Source organism: Neolamprologus brichardi, chromosome 7 (assembly GCF_056152115.1).
Source record: "Neolamprologus brichardi isolate AB-2024 chromosome 7, ASM5615211v1, whole genome shotgun sequence".
NCBI lineage: Eukaryota > Metazoa > Chordata > Actinopteri > Cichliformes > Cichlidae > Neolamprologus > Neolamprologus brichardi.
Window position 1 is genome coordinate 44,410,987 of NC_142110.1, and position 15,065 is coordinate 44,426,051.

Sequence of the window (15,065 nt, forward strand, 5' to 3'; positions counted from 1 at the left end):
ACGGCAGTCTTTATGTGACCAAAGCAATCAAAGGTTTTCAGTTAGCACTGTATAACTCTTTGTGACCAAATTTACCTAGTGACAACAAGCAATCTCCAGCAACTACTCACAACCACACAGGGAATATTAATGTTTCCCTAGAGAGCAGTGGTTGCCTGGGGGCGGGGGAATGGGCTCCTGTTAGACTTGTAACCAAGACCAAGACGATACCAAGACCAGAGGGTATCAAGACCAAGACCAAGTCGAGACGAGACTGAGACAAAAAAGTCTTTAAACTGCAGCCAGATGCTGCTTCGTTTACAGGTGTCAGGCATACTTATGTGTTTTTGCGATGCACTCACACAGCCCTCCTCACCGCTGTCTACTGTCTCACTCACTTACTGAGAGGACAGACACACGCTCCACTTGACTGTCGCGTCTCTCACCCTCTCTGTTTTTCACATAATGATATTATCCTATATCCTCGCATGTGATTGGCCACAATATGGAGGGATTGGAGCATAGTTGAGCCACTGTGTGAGAGCTGAGCAGTGAAAGGAAATTGAGGAGCCGGTTCTCGCTCAATGGGAGTCGACTCTGATTTACTACAAAGCACTCTCTAAGCACGGCTCTTAGAGCTGATGCTTTTGCGCATGACACATTATTGAACGTGTGTCATGGATATTGTTGACTCCAAATCTCCCAACCACTATGTTGATCTGAGACAGCAAGACCGAGAGAGCGAGACCAAGACAAGACCAAAGTCCGTCGAGACCAAGACAAGACCAAGACCACGTAAAAGTGGTCTCGAGACATCCTACTCTAGCTCCTGTGTGCCTGGTGCCTTATTCACACTTCAAATTATATGATAGAAATCAATAAGTCACACTATAATCTGTGAACAATAAACAGTTTAACTCTAATAACTGCACATTTGCAAAGCTACACACATGCTGGGTAATATTTGCTAGCTAGGTAATCTGACATCATTAACATCCGACATGGAGTCCATCATTGCATTACACAAAGAGACCAGGAATATGTCAAAAACATACAGCACTCGTCTACTGTCTGACTTTGTTCAATTAAAAAAAAAAATTGTGCTGAACTTTCACTGTGGTTGTGTTTCAGGCAGCTTCTTTACACCAAGTATCAAGAAACCAGCTAAGGCACAGAAACATGTTACTTGAGGCAATCGAGTGTTCTTCCTGATAACAGGATAGTTTGTGCCACAGTTTTAGAATAAGTTTGTTTTAAAGTCTTTTAGTTCACAGCTCTGCTATGGAAATGCTAGCCTGATTTTTAACTTTTCAGGACTTTTTCCTTAAAATAGGGCATGACAGCTAACCAAAAACAACAGAGACCGCCTCTTATGGGAGCCTCTCTCTCTCTCTCTCTCTCTCTCTCTCTCTCTCTCTCTCTCTCTCTCTCTCTCTCTCTCTCTCTCTCCCCCCCCCCCCCCCCATTCTCTTCTTTTTTTTTTTATGACCTTAAAATGTTTTATATACTTTGTGGTACTGAAAGAAGGTTAAAACACTTTAAACATTCATATAGGCCCACTTGCACAGAAATAGCTGTGATTATACCATAAAACTGACACTCAGCCATCACTCCAGCAAGCACACCAGCTTGCAAAGCATCAGACAAAATTTAGCTGGTTAATTATTATTAACTTATTGCACTCTGCTCATTCTAGTCTGAGGCGGTTGCTGTTGGGAGGCATTCCATTTAATTTTGCACAGTATAAATCTTTGGCAGCGATGACAAAAATAAATCAAAATGTAAAAAAATTCCAACTTGGCTAAGGTGAAATCTTAATTAGAAACAAAAAGTTTTACAATAAAAAATGTCAGTTAAATATATCATATAGGAGACACACACAGTGATATTTGAGAAGTGCAACAAAGTTTATTGGATTTACAGAAGCAACCAATGATTTATACAGGAAAATAATGACTATTAACAAGGTTGCCCAAGCTTTTGCATCCCACTGTAAGTGATAAGTGGCCTTAAACTATTTTTGCAGGATCTCTGAGGCAAGATACGTTTTTGTGTAGGAAGTGTTTGAAATGCGACCTGGTGGGAACTGATGTTCCCAAACTTTGGAATTTCCCACATTTTCATGTGTGTTTGAAAAGATGGTTTACATTAGCAAGTTTGACTTACTCATGCATCTCAGATCAGCTTGTTGCAGCTGTTGACCAGACTATCTAAAGAATCTCAGCCAAACCACAAACACAAACAAGTGGCACCTTTAAGTAACTGATATCAGGGTTTTTTATTTATTGTGTTGTTGGTCTTTAAAACTTTCGTTTTGTGTTTGAATCAAATCTGGTTTGAACTGTAGGATCCCAGCCTCTCTAATGTGACAGTAATCTTGTACTTTATTAACATGGAAAGTGCCATAGATGTTAAAGAATGCAAAAAAGAGGTTTAGAGAAGGCAATGAGTTTTCAAAGATATCCAGTGAGCATTTTTCTATCTGTGTAACAATAAATGGTATAAAGTCTGCTTATAATTGTTTAGATAAACATGCATCCATACGTAATTGCCACTGCTTCTCCACATTTTCAGTTTGCACCCTCTTCTGGTAGTATGGCTTATAGTACCAGAATGGAAAATTGGTATCACAGTATGACTTAAAAAAGCTATTGTAGATAAGCATAATTAATTCAAAACATGCATCAAGTTTAAATTTGCTAATGTTTAAGGATTACATTTTTTTGAACTCAAGGTCACGGGATTTGTGAGTCAGGCATTCTGACTCAAAGAAAAGATGTGCTTTTTCAGGCGCAAGCTTTACACTCTTCTGCCCACACTCTTTATTAGCAAGTCATCAGACTGGACCTGTGTATGCAGACTTGGCCTAAACAATATGAAGAAACTCAGTATTGATTATCTGTTTGACATGTGACAAAGAAATATTAAAATAGGCATTTTTGGCAGTACAGTTCTCTTGTCTTTTTGCTTTAATAGATACACTGCTTATGTAGAAACCAAATATTTAAAAAAAAAAAAAAAAACTATGCCTAGTAAATGAAGAAATAAAATTAAAAGCTTGCATGCTAAATGTGAAGGCTTTTTTCAACGTGCTTATCATGCAAAAGACCCTGAAATTGAGCTGCTAGAGCATCCACAATGAGATCTGATTTGCAGAGATTGCGTTTTCACCTCCCTTCACCTCATACTAGTGTACATGCTTTGAGGAGCTAATTGTGGAAGCCAGAATCACACACAGGTTTTCTCTCCCTTCCTTGTGCAGGTCATTAAACATGGATTGTGAGAACCAGGACAAGGATAAGGATGGAAACCCTTCAACAACGGGGTCTTTCAATAACAACAATACAAACAACAGTAAGTATTACATACAGGGCAAAGTTGAACTGTGCATGCTAAATGTTTTCTTGGATTCTCAGGTAATAACTAATGAATGATTAAATTCTCTGCTCGTACCGTTGTTTTTAAAGTCACATATAATATCCATTCCTGTTTTGTGCATTTTAATCCATCTTACATTAATGTTTGAATTCTTTTTCAGGCATTCAGACTATAGACTCCACACAGGCCCTGTTTCTGCCCATAGGAGCCTCAGTGTCTCTGCTAGTCATGTTCTTCTTCTTCGACTCTGTACAGGTGGTCTTCACCATCTGCACTGCAGGTAACTACCAGTCTTGAACATACCACAAAAAATAAGCTGTAGAGTTATTATAAAGCTTTTATGTTACTGTTGTGTAATTACGCACTGGGGAAACATCTTTACTGCATTGATTATTATAACTGAAGGCATTAGCTGCCCCATTAAACCGACAGGAACCACTGGAACAAGCAGTGGAGGTGAACTGGGCTTTGGATTTAACTGCTGTGTTTTGTTCCTCTCCTCAGTTCTTGCAACAATTGCATTTGCATTCCTTTTGTTGCCAATGTGCCAGTATCTGACCAGACCCTGCTCCCCACAGAACAAGTAAGAAAATCATGTTTCATAGTCTTTCTGGCTCCTGCTCAACTGCTCCGTGGTGTTTTGCGTTTCTTCCACAAAGTATTCAAAAAGGTCTTTTACTACTGCTTATCAGATGTCCTTGTCCTCTCAGCTGTTCCTGGTATGATGGAAATACTTTGCATTAATTTCACAGAGTAGAACGGAAACTAGGTGCAAAACTCAATACCACTGGGAAATTTATTTTGAATGTTTGGACGTAGTGAAAATTCAATAAATTCTCTTGCATTGCCTTCCTCCATATAATTTCCATTTAAAAGTTCAGCATAGCCTCTAGATTAAGACATCTAGAATAATCAACTCTTCTATTCCACCGGGGAGTTCACACAGAGTCACCAGGAGAGCCCATCTGCTCAATAAACTGACACGGAAAAAACTGCTTTAAATAAAAACGACTTTGTTTAAACATTCAAATCCCCATATCTAGTTTTCAGTAAATCTTTGTCTGCTTCTCTCACCCAAAAACAATTCCATACCTACCCAGAATCCCTTTAGACTTAATAAAGTATGGTCATGATGGCAACGGCTTTCCACATGCCAGTTGACAAGAATTCCTGACATCACCCTCCCAGATCCCAGTCCATCAAAGCATCAGCTGAATGCCCCAGAGCAAGCCTGAACCACTGAGGCTCCACCCTACAACCCACACAATGTAATGGTTTCTCTGCCAGCGCCACACCCCAGGGAAAACTCCAAGCTGAAAGATGAACACCTGCACGCTATTTACCAAAAAAACTACTGTTAACTTGATCTGTTACGCAGTTTGCAGACTTACCTTCCACTCTCACTCATCCAAACATCAGTTGTCTCAAACATAAGTTCTTTGTATAGCAGTTGATATGCAGCAGATCCTCAGTTAAGAAATATATCCACCTGTAAAAGTTTTTGTACACTGCATTTTACCCCAAAGTGCTCTGTGAGATTTAAGTGGATCACTTCTGTGTCTTTTTGTCTCATTGCAGGATTTCGTTTGGTTGCTGTGGGCGCTTCACTCTGGCTGAGCTCCTGTCTTTCTCACTCTCTGTTATGCTGGTGCTCATCTGGGTGCTGACTGGACACTGGCTTCTCATGGACGGTACTTTGCTCTGCCTTAACTTTTGTATGAATGTTGCTTCAGTTCATACTACAAACAGAATGAGAATCCACAGATAAGAGCCGCAGCAATGAAATTTAAACACAAAGTAGTCAGGTTTCAGAAATGTAACTGCAATGTGTGATTTGGTGTTGTTTTAACATGCCCTGCTACACAGCATGCTAAAAGTAAACATTTTAACATCTTCAGCTTGTAATGATTCATAGTTTTAAAATAAGTACTTCTCCTAATGGTGGAAAACTACATGCTAAATATTAGTCATTGGTTCTATATTTTACCCACATGACTAACCCATGAACTGGCATTCCAGTTCGCTGGACTTTGAAAAAGGTAATGACAGACTCCCAGCTCAATATAAAGGTATATGTTGGTATTCATCTTCAGTTATGCAGCCCTGAGAAAATCAATTTCAAGTAGGAAAATAATTTGAACAGCTTTATCAAGTTGCTGTTTTCATTCATTTCTTTTGAAAATGTGAAATTATGTGTTGTCCTCTCCTTTCAGCTTTAGCCATGGGCTTGTGTGTCGCCATGATAGCGTTTGTGCGACTTCCCAGTCTGAAGGTGTCTTGCCTGCTGCTGTCAGGACTGCTCATTTATGATGTTTTCTGGGTAAGAGATGCTCCCAACCCAAATTAAACCTTCAACACGGCGGACATACAAGCAGCTTCCGTGAGACGCAGCAAACAGACTGCGATATATGAAGCACACATTCAAAGAGAAAATTTCTCTGTTTATAAACAAAAAACAAACAAACATGATGATTCACGATTATGAAAGGCTTTGTATTTATTCCTCAAACCTGCAGGCCGGTGTCTGTCATTGCTGATTAAGTGAGGCACTTTACATTGAACAGTTTTGAGTTTGAGGGAGAACTTGATCGCACTGACTGCTGTGCAGAAATTAAATAAATCATGAAAAATTAAAAATTCATTTGGCAGAAAGCAAAACTGATCGAATTAACATGTTAAATGAATCATGAAGGTGATCTCGCTACAGAGGGTGCTAGTTCAGGAAACACTAGATCACTAATTCACTGAGACATTTAAGCATCTAAGTCTCGTTAGCATTTTCTGGCAGACTTTTGGTATGTCTCTCTTCTTTGTTTAATATCCTCTAATTTTACAATGCTACACATCTTTCAACAGCCCCATGTCTGGTCAGTTAAACAGTTCTCCCATTTTGTAGGTAGTGTGTTGAGTACTGCTTAGAGCTGTTCAAAACAGAGGAAAAAATATATTTTAAGACACAAAAAAATAGTTGTGTATCTGTGTTTACATGTTTACGTTTTGTGTCTATAAATAACAGAGCGATGTTTAGCTGTCACTGCAGAAAGTTCATCTGGTGGATGGTCTTCAGCTCCACTGTCTTAGACCGCTCGTTCTGCTCAGCAACCTAGATGAGCTACAGCATCACAGCAGCAGCCCTTTACCTGCTGTGGGTTCAAGTTGTCCTCCAGCTCACAGCAGATCTCCAGAGCAGAACAAGGACTGTAATAATGACAGAGACGGTTTTAAAAGTGTGCCGTCATAACGCCACCCATTCATTTCTGAAGTCCTGATTGTGAAGCCTCAAGTTGAGCATTTCTGCTCTTTCGCTTCCTTAATTGTAAAAAAAAAAAAAAAAACCCACAAAAGTGACTAGGACAAGTCTGACTGTGAAGCCACATGCTCATTTTCTAATGACTTGTGATTCATACCACAGAAATTCCTCTATTTTGAAACATGCCACGACGAAGATTTACATAACAGCTTAATTTTTTTAATTATTTATTTTCGTATTCAAAATTACCCAAAATGATTGACTGAGCCCTTGAGCTCAAGGAAGGTGTATACAGGCATAAAGTCAGAAAGCAGTTTTTTCCCTTAGACCTCTATAGGACCAGAAGTCTTTTTGAAATTATAGCCATCACTATCTAGTCGCCTTCAGATAGATTCCAGGATTAAGACACTTCCCACGTCTGCACTGGCTTCATTTTTCTGACCCGGTAGCTGCATCCATATTTTATATTAGACAGTTGTCTATCAGAGACATCTGCAGTCGTGGCTTCAGCAATGAGAAAAAGAGTCAAGACATATATACATAAAAATATATATATGTGTATGAAACTGGCAGTGATTTCTAAACAGACGATGCAGCACTTATTAAAATCTCTTGAATTAAAACTTATTAAACTACACCTCTGGTATGCAAAGACAGAACTTACAAACAAGTGTCTTAGGATCGAAATACTTACGGACGTAGTTGTATACTTGGGTGACATTCGGTATATCTAAGAAGAGAACCTGGCCAGTTTATTGGAGGACCACTATTAAAAATGTTTCAATCTGTCAGTATATGGATTTAAATGAAAAGGAAGGGACAGAAAAACCAACCTTCAACCATGTTATGAAATCTGTTTGTTTCGTCTACCTGGAAGAAAAATATCGGTCAATATATGAGATTGGGGCAGCACAGTGGCACGGTGATTAGCACTGTTGCTTCACAGCAAGAAGGTCATGAGTTCAATTCAACCACCTGTTTGCAGCCTCTCTGTGTGGAGTTTGCATGTTCTCCCCGTGTTTGCATGGGTTCTCTCCAGATACTCCGGCTTCCTCCCACAGTCTAAAGGTGATGCTATTTAGGCAAACTGGTGAATCTAAATTGCCCATGTAAGTGTGACTGGTTGTCTGTCTCTATGTGTTAGCCCTGCAAAGAGCTGGTGACCTGTACCCTGCCTCTCGCCCTGTAGTAGCTGGGATAGGCTCCAGCCCCCAGTTCATGTTCAGGAAGAATTCAAAATTAACTTGATGACAGCCCTATGATTTTTTTTTATTTTCTCTCTTTGTTGATTTTATTTTGTAAAGCAATAAGGAATGGGTTAAATGTGGATGTCTGCTGTTCACTGATGAAGCCGTTTGCTTTTCCCAGAACAACCAGCATTTTGAAAAGTGCTTAAAAATGGTCAATTGTATTTTGCGCTAAGTACAGACATTTTTACACCAGTATTGAGTGTTACCCTAATTTAAAGCCAAGTCAGTTGCCTTTGAATTTGACAAATCCCATAAGCACCAGAATCAGAAAGCAGTACAGCAGCAGCTTTGCAAACAAACATGCCGCTTTCCTTCAGATTTATAGAAATTTGAATTTCACATGGGTAAAAGGGTAAGGAAAGCTGAGTGCCATATACATTTCATTTATGGCATTCAGTAGAATTTCCATTAAATACATCAAAGTGAGCACATGCTCTTGATGAGTCTGCCCTGTCAGCTATGACTGAAGAGCACATAATGCAAACACACAGTAGTCAGACATAATCTCCTGAGACCGGTAGCTTTGTCTTTATTAAAGAGCTGTTATGAGTTGCTCTGTCAGAGTGAATTAAAAGTGCATAAATACTGATGGTGCCTCTTATCAAAACTTGGGCATTGACAAATTTATAAGCCGTCCCTGCTGTGGAATTTCCGTGTTACTTAATATCAAACTGGCTGCAGCCACCTTCTTTTAAGTGGGATTTTCTTGCTTTTCATGACATAAACATTGTGTTTGAGTTTTATGAGAAAAGTAGCAACAGTCACTTTGGGTTGTGGTGAAGCCTGATAAGTGTTAACGGCCGGCTCTCTTTCTTTCCAGGTGTTTTTCTCAGCATACATCTTCAATAGTAATGTGATGGTCAAAGTAGCCACTCAGCCTGCTGAAAATCCCATAGATGTTCTGTCCAGGAAGCTCCATTTGGGGCCGGGGATGGGCCGTGACGTACCCCGCCTCTCCTTGCCCGGCAAACTCGTCTTTCCCAGGTAAATGCTGCTCTCAATCATGAAGCAGTGCAGTGTGTGCTTGGTACACATTCATTCGGGATCACCGAGTCGTTTACTTGTGATCAGCCTCTGCGTGTGCATGATGTGTGACCTTTATTCAGTCACTGATGCTCACTTCATCACTCCGCTCAGCTTTTTGACATTTAAGTTTGCTAAATGTTACCGACCCTTGAAAAGACATCTTTCAGGTCCCACGAGGTGAATCCTAAAGTATTGTTATCTCACAGCTGTTGGTATCACCAACAAATTTACAACACCTTCAAGAAACAAAGGACAAACATTTTAACTACCTCTTAAGATCTGCCTCAAGATTAATGCTAAAGGGTACATCCTAATAGCTGAAACTGTCAGTGAATTAGTATACCAGTTTGTGGGGTTTTTTTTGTTTGTTTGTTTGTTTTTGTCCCTTTGTCACAATGAGGATGTATTCTTTGTGTTGGATGACAACCTGAACATGAACTTAGACAGCGTCAGACAAAACACGTGCTTGTGCTTCAGAAAGGTTTGATGTGTTATGTTTTAACTGTGTTTTAACTCTGCTTTGGAGTTATATTGATTAATTGAGAAAACAGCTGTTAATGTTTTATTTCCAGCCATAGAATGAGTTGCAAACATGACCTTGCTGATTCTCTATACCTCCATTAAAAGATTGAATTGCATGAATCGAGTCCCTGGATCAATATTAGTTTAATGTTTTCCCTTTTCCTTTTTATTTTTTATTTTTTATTTTTTTTATTTTTTTTTAGAATTGCATATTTTTCGGGATATGATGTGAAATGTTTTGCCCCGTCTTGCAATGGTAAACAGTCCTTACAAATGGAAACTTGAAAACCGAATCTAAATCCAGATTTGGACCAACGCCAGAGGTTAATCATCTAAACTGTAAACCCAGCTATAATTTTGTTGCATGATCCTGCTAGCAAACTAAACCAATCACATATTCTATCTTACTCTGCATAACTTTCTTTACTGAGGTAAAATCAAGTGAAGCTCAAGCCTCAGGCTGCATTAAGTGCTCCATTTTGGACAGTTTTTTGACTTTTGTATTATGTCAGAGAGGAGATATATTTAATATGGTCCATGGTCTCCAGCGCAGCAGGTCAGAAGAAACTAGGCTTAAAGGGAGAGGAGCCACAAGTGTCTTCCAGGTGTAGGTTGAATTATAAGTTAAATAGAGATTATTATTATTATTATTATTATTATTATTATTATTATTATTATTATAAATAATAGCTGGTAATAAGCAGTGCTAGGTCCCCTTTAAAATTAGTGTGTTAGTAGCACTAACAGAGCTGCAGTTAACATAATACAGCTGAAGCTTTCTGTTTCAGTGAACGTAGTAACCACAGTGCGGCTACCATGGTGACTGACTTTTGGCCGATTTCAGTCTGATATTTGCTCAGGACCTTGTGTTGGCTTTAGCCAAGTAGTGATGAAATGGAAATAAGACACAGGCATTGATTTGCCATCATTTCTTCTTTTTTGCGCTTTGCTTCTGCGCAGTTCCACAGGAAGTCACTTCTCGATGCTGGGAATAGGAGACATCGTGATGCCAGGGCTGCTGTTATGCTTTGTCCTGCGTTATGATAACTACAAGAAGCAAGCGACCGGGGAAGTCCCAGGGCCCGGTAACATGTCTGGACGCATGCAGCGCGTCTCCTATTTCCACTGCACTCTCATCGGATACTTTGTAGGTAAGCAATCAATGAAGGGATGGATGTAAAAGGTCAAGGTTATATTGTCTCAGTGTTAAGCAGTGGTGATTTTTTATTTTTTTTTAAGCTGTGACCTTTTAAAATGTTTTGTCTTAAGTATTTGTGACATTTCTGACATGTTGTTGATGTTTCCTCAGGACTGCTGACTGCCACCGTGGCCTCCAGGATCCATCGTGCTGCACAGCCCGCTCTGCTCTACCTGGTGCCCTTCACCCTGCTGCCTCTGCTCACCATGGCCTACCTGAAGGTATAATATCAGCCATGGACTATGCCAAAAATCTAGCTGTTGCAGTTCTGATTTAGAAATAACAGAAGAAAGAAAAAAAGAAAACAACATAGAAGCAGGCGCCACTTTGTGGAAGCCACCATGTTGGCCTGCCATCTTGAATACAGTGTTTGAGATGGACATTGCCATCCTGCCGATAGTCTTTTAGGTATGTTGACCTAACCCAGCAAAAAAGGCAGCGCTTACTGACAGAAAGGCTCAGGATACCCTCGATAACTCACCTCAGTATCACTTTGATGAGACAGAAGTGAGCTTTACTGAGTCGTTGCCTCGTATCAGACTACTTTCACAAAGTTTTACAGCCTCCTCCTAAATAGAGGTGGACACCTGGCATATTGACAGCTGAGGTAAACAGCGGACTGACCATCTACACTCACTACGGATGAACAGCAGCGCGAGTTGTTTGTCCTACAGGGGCCACCGTAGCTTACGCAGTTGAATTGGGAGGGGTAAGAAAACAGAATTCAGTTGACTGCTGTCTGCAATCTACTGACATCTAGTGGTGAGATTTTAGACACTGTACTTTTAAGTAGTGAAGAATAATTTTAGGTGCTGATTCATCTGCCAGTGACCACTTACAACTTGTGTGCACAGCTGTATGGGGCAGAGATATTTATTTTTACTTTTTCTGTTGATCATCATCTAGTCAGTGTCAGTTTATTAGGAAACATTTGAGTGATTCGCTTAAAGACTCTTAACTTGTGTTTGTCTTGGTGTTTGTGGCCCACAGGGGGATTTGCGGCGCATGTGGTCTGAGCCTTTCCACACTAAGTCTAGCAGCTCTCGCTTCCTAGAGGTATGATACAACTTGGGACAAGCGACCAGCACGGAGAAGTTTTTTTTTTTTTTTGTTGTTGTTGTTGTTGTTGTTGGGTTTTTTTTCTCCCTTAATTCGAGGGAAGGAGAGAGGGCACACTCACAGTGAGGCCATGTTGTCATCACTCGTTCATGCTTTCCACCAATCTTCTGAGAAAACCCTCCGAAGGGACACCAGTGTGTGGATCACAACGCCCCGACACAACTCATCTTTGGTCCCTATATCCTCCCTGTTTCATCTCTGCTTCCTCTCTGTTTATTTCCTCTTCACTACAGCACATCCTGCCCATGCTGTTTTTGTTCTGCCCCTCCCAGTCTTTGTTTTGTCCCCCCCCCCCCCCCCCCCCTCCCTTTTCACACATGTATAGTTGGTCTCATTTGCCACTTCCCTCACATGGCCTCGTCTCATTCGTCAGGCCTCCTCTCTGTCTGCAGTTTCCTCCTTTTTCTACGTCTTTAATTTCCTCTGCATCTCTCTTTGTCTATGACTCAGATGAACTCGAGGGCAAGGCCTCCCCTCCCCCCTTTTTGTGGACTTGCAGTTGTGAGACATAGCAGGGGTTTATATATATTTTTTTAGCATTGTTGTGGTCATTATTATTAATATTGTTGTTATTATTATTATTATTATTATGGAACAACTGAAAAAAAAAATGGAGTTGAGGTGGAGTATTGCAGCGGCACAGGAGAATGCCCATGAGCAGCGACACGGTAAAGGAGAAGAGTCTTCCCCTTCCATCCGTCTGCCCTCATTCACCTTCGCTTTCTCCCATCTGTTCCACCATCGCTCCATAATGGCTTCTCCTCGGCGCTCCTGCTCTCCTCTGACACTCCCTGCGAGCTCCTCCTCTCTGTTCATCTGCTGTCCTCATTCCCCCCCCCCTCACAGATAACTATGTATTTTATTTAGAAAAGTTTTATTCTTGGCATATACAGAAATGATGCATTATAAATTGTTAAGCTGCCTCCTCCCCCCAGCGTCGGCGGGTGGGGGCGCTTCTATTTGTATATATGTGTACACATGTATTTGCAGTATCTTGAGTTTGTATTTGTGTTTGGGAGCATGTTGAACAGGGTGGGAATCTGACGCCAGCCAACAGCCGAATTTTTGGTGAATTTTGACTGCCAGCTGCGTCGACAAGCAAGCGTCCATCTATTGGAGACAGTTTTCTAAATGTTTGTCGACTTGTCCAATAGAATCAACAGATGGATTTTTGTGTGTGCGCGCGTGTGGTTTAAAAAACAAAACAAACAAAAAAACAATTTCCTTTGTTACTGATCAATTGCAAAGTTAGTTTCCTGTTCTAGTGTTAAAGTGTGTGTGTGTGTGTGTGTGTGTGTGTGTGTGTGTGTGTGTGAGAGAGAGAGAGAGAAAGCAGAACAAATGAGTGAATGGTTGTTTTACATGGGTTTTAATTTGAAATCACGAACACTGAAGTTTAGAAACAGCGACAATAGTCAGGTTTGCATTGAGCTGGATGTTCAATCAAAACTTGCATGAACTTTTACACAGAACTCACCAGAGGTCATTTTTCTTCAGACAGGTGGAAATGTAAAAAGTGTTGTTTTTGTTTGTTTCAAATAAATGAATGTTGAAGTAACTTGAAGGTATGCTACGTTACTTTTATCCTGAAACTACATGTTTCAGTGATTTTTGCACATCCCAAATTTACACCTTTTATATATGGCCTTGAAAACACACTTCTTTCCAGAATACACAAGTCTTTTTGTGTTTTGGCAAAAAAAAAGGAAGAAAGAAAAAACAACAAAGCACAAAAAGAACAAATCAAACGAAACATCTGATCTGAACTCTGTAAATGTCAGTGTTTGACCTCAGTCAATGAAAACCTGACTATTGTGAGAGTTTGAAATCAAAGCCTGCTCCAGAGGAGGGTCATTGGATATGAAGGCTTACTGAGATTAAAGTAGCTACAGATTAAAGGTTTTGTGGAGTGTGCGTGTGTGTGTGTGTGTGTGTGTGTGTGTGTGTGTGTGGACCTGTTTGAATCCATTGAGCTGAGTCCTGAATCAGTCACACCATTCAGAAATCAGTCAAATAATTGAGGTTGGAGCTAACCCACAGGATGTTTTTACTGTCACCATCAACTGATCTTTTTTTTTTGTTTTGTTTTTTCTTTTTCTTTTGGTCTTTCCACTGTTTTGTGGTGCTTGTCAGTTAATATCTAATGTATACTGGAAAGTGTGTGATTGAAGATGTCTGGATGCATTTTGCTGGCTTTTTGGGTTTGGGGTGGTTTTTTGTTTTGTGTTTTCTTTTTCTTTTTTTTCTTTTTTTTACTTTTTTATGCTACCTGGCCGTGCATGTTAAGTGTACAGTGTATCATTTCTCAGACTGCATTAAACAGGGCTACTGCAGTGCTGAGCTCTGCTGGCCAACACGGACACATTGGACCTATGAACTCCTGTCAGTGGGTAGTACAAAGGCTGCAGGTCAGAAGGACTTTGATTGGTCAGCTCTGACTGAAAGTTTTGACCTGAGTACTGTCTGCTTCGGGATTTCTGGCAGTTTGCTCATTGCAGTCGTCATAACTGACGTCATGGATCTACAAACCCCCCTTCACCTCTTCATGGACAAGGCAGAAAATATATAGATTTATATACACATATACATATGCGTGTATGTATATGTGTATATATGCATAACTAATGATCATGGTGGGTTTTTGGGGGGTTTTTTTGTTTTTTTTATAGAAATTTGTTTTCTTTTTAGCCCCTCTGTATTTTTAGTTTAGTGCTTTAGGTTTTTTCTTTTTCTTTTTTTTTTCTTTCCATCTCTCTTCCCCTCCAGCAGAGCACACGAGCTCTGTCGGTTGAGTTGATATTACGGCTGAATGGATTCTGTATAGAAAAATGGTGAATAAAATAAATTAAGAACTGTGTAGTGAAACATGAATCCTGAAGCGCTTGATCTAAAAACACTTTGTCTCCTTTTAACCCCTCTTCCCTGCCCCCTTTGCTCCTCTCCCCCCTCATTCAGGATTCTGCTGTAAATAAACATGACTCTAACTGTAACAAGAGTGCATCTCTTTCTTCGGGTCACCTAACACGGTCAATTGCACTCAATCTCTTGTGTTGGTTTGTCATACATGATCGGTAATGCCATTGAAGGGGGGGGGGGGGGGGGGGGGGGTTGTGCTTCTACTTAGCTAGCACTTGATTAGGCACACATTAAATACAGGGTTGGTCCTTTTTGACATGAAAGCATCACACAGTTTTTGCACATCCATGAGGCAAATCTCATTTCATCCCTAATGTGTTCAATTCAATTCAATTCAATTTTATTTATATAGCGCCAAATCACAACAAATGTCGCCTCAAGGCGCTTCATAGATACAGAGAAAAGCCCAACAATCATATGACCCCCT

The 15,065-nt window shown here is 40.3% G+C and overlaps 1 protein-coding gene across 2 annotated transcripts in view; it reads left to right on the forward strand.

The window, feature by feature from the left end:
* sppl3 (signal peptide peptidase 3) overlaps window positions 1-14,705 on the forward strand; it is a 38,694-nt gene extending 23,989 nt beyond the window's left edge. For both annotated transcript variants that reach the window (XM_006788794.3, XM_087843646.1), the window contains 9 exons: window positions 3,242-3,333; window positions 3,518-3,637; window positions 3,862-3,940; window positions 4,936-5,048; window positions 5,571-5,677; window positions 8,678-8,841; window positions 10,366-10,556; window positions 10,715-10,824; window positions 11,594-14,705. In XM_006788794.3, the coding sequence (XP_006788857.1) occupies window positions 3,242-3,333; window positions 3,518-3,637; window positions 3,862-3,940; window positions 4,936-5,048; window positions 5,571-5,677; window positions 8,678-8,841; window positions 10,366-10,556; window positions 10,715-10,824; window positions 11,594-11,665 (1,048 nt within the window). In that variant the 3' untranslated portion in view covers window positions 11,666-14,705. The remainder of the gene's footprint in view (window positions 1-3,241; window positions 3,334-3,517; window positions 3,638-3,861; window positions 3,941-4,935; window positions 5,049-5,570; window positions 5,678-8,677; window positions 8,842-10,365; window positions 10,557-10,714; window positions 10,825-11,593) is intronic.
* The last annotated feature ends 360 nt before the right edge of the window (window positions 14,706-15,065 follow it).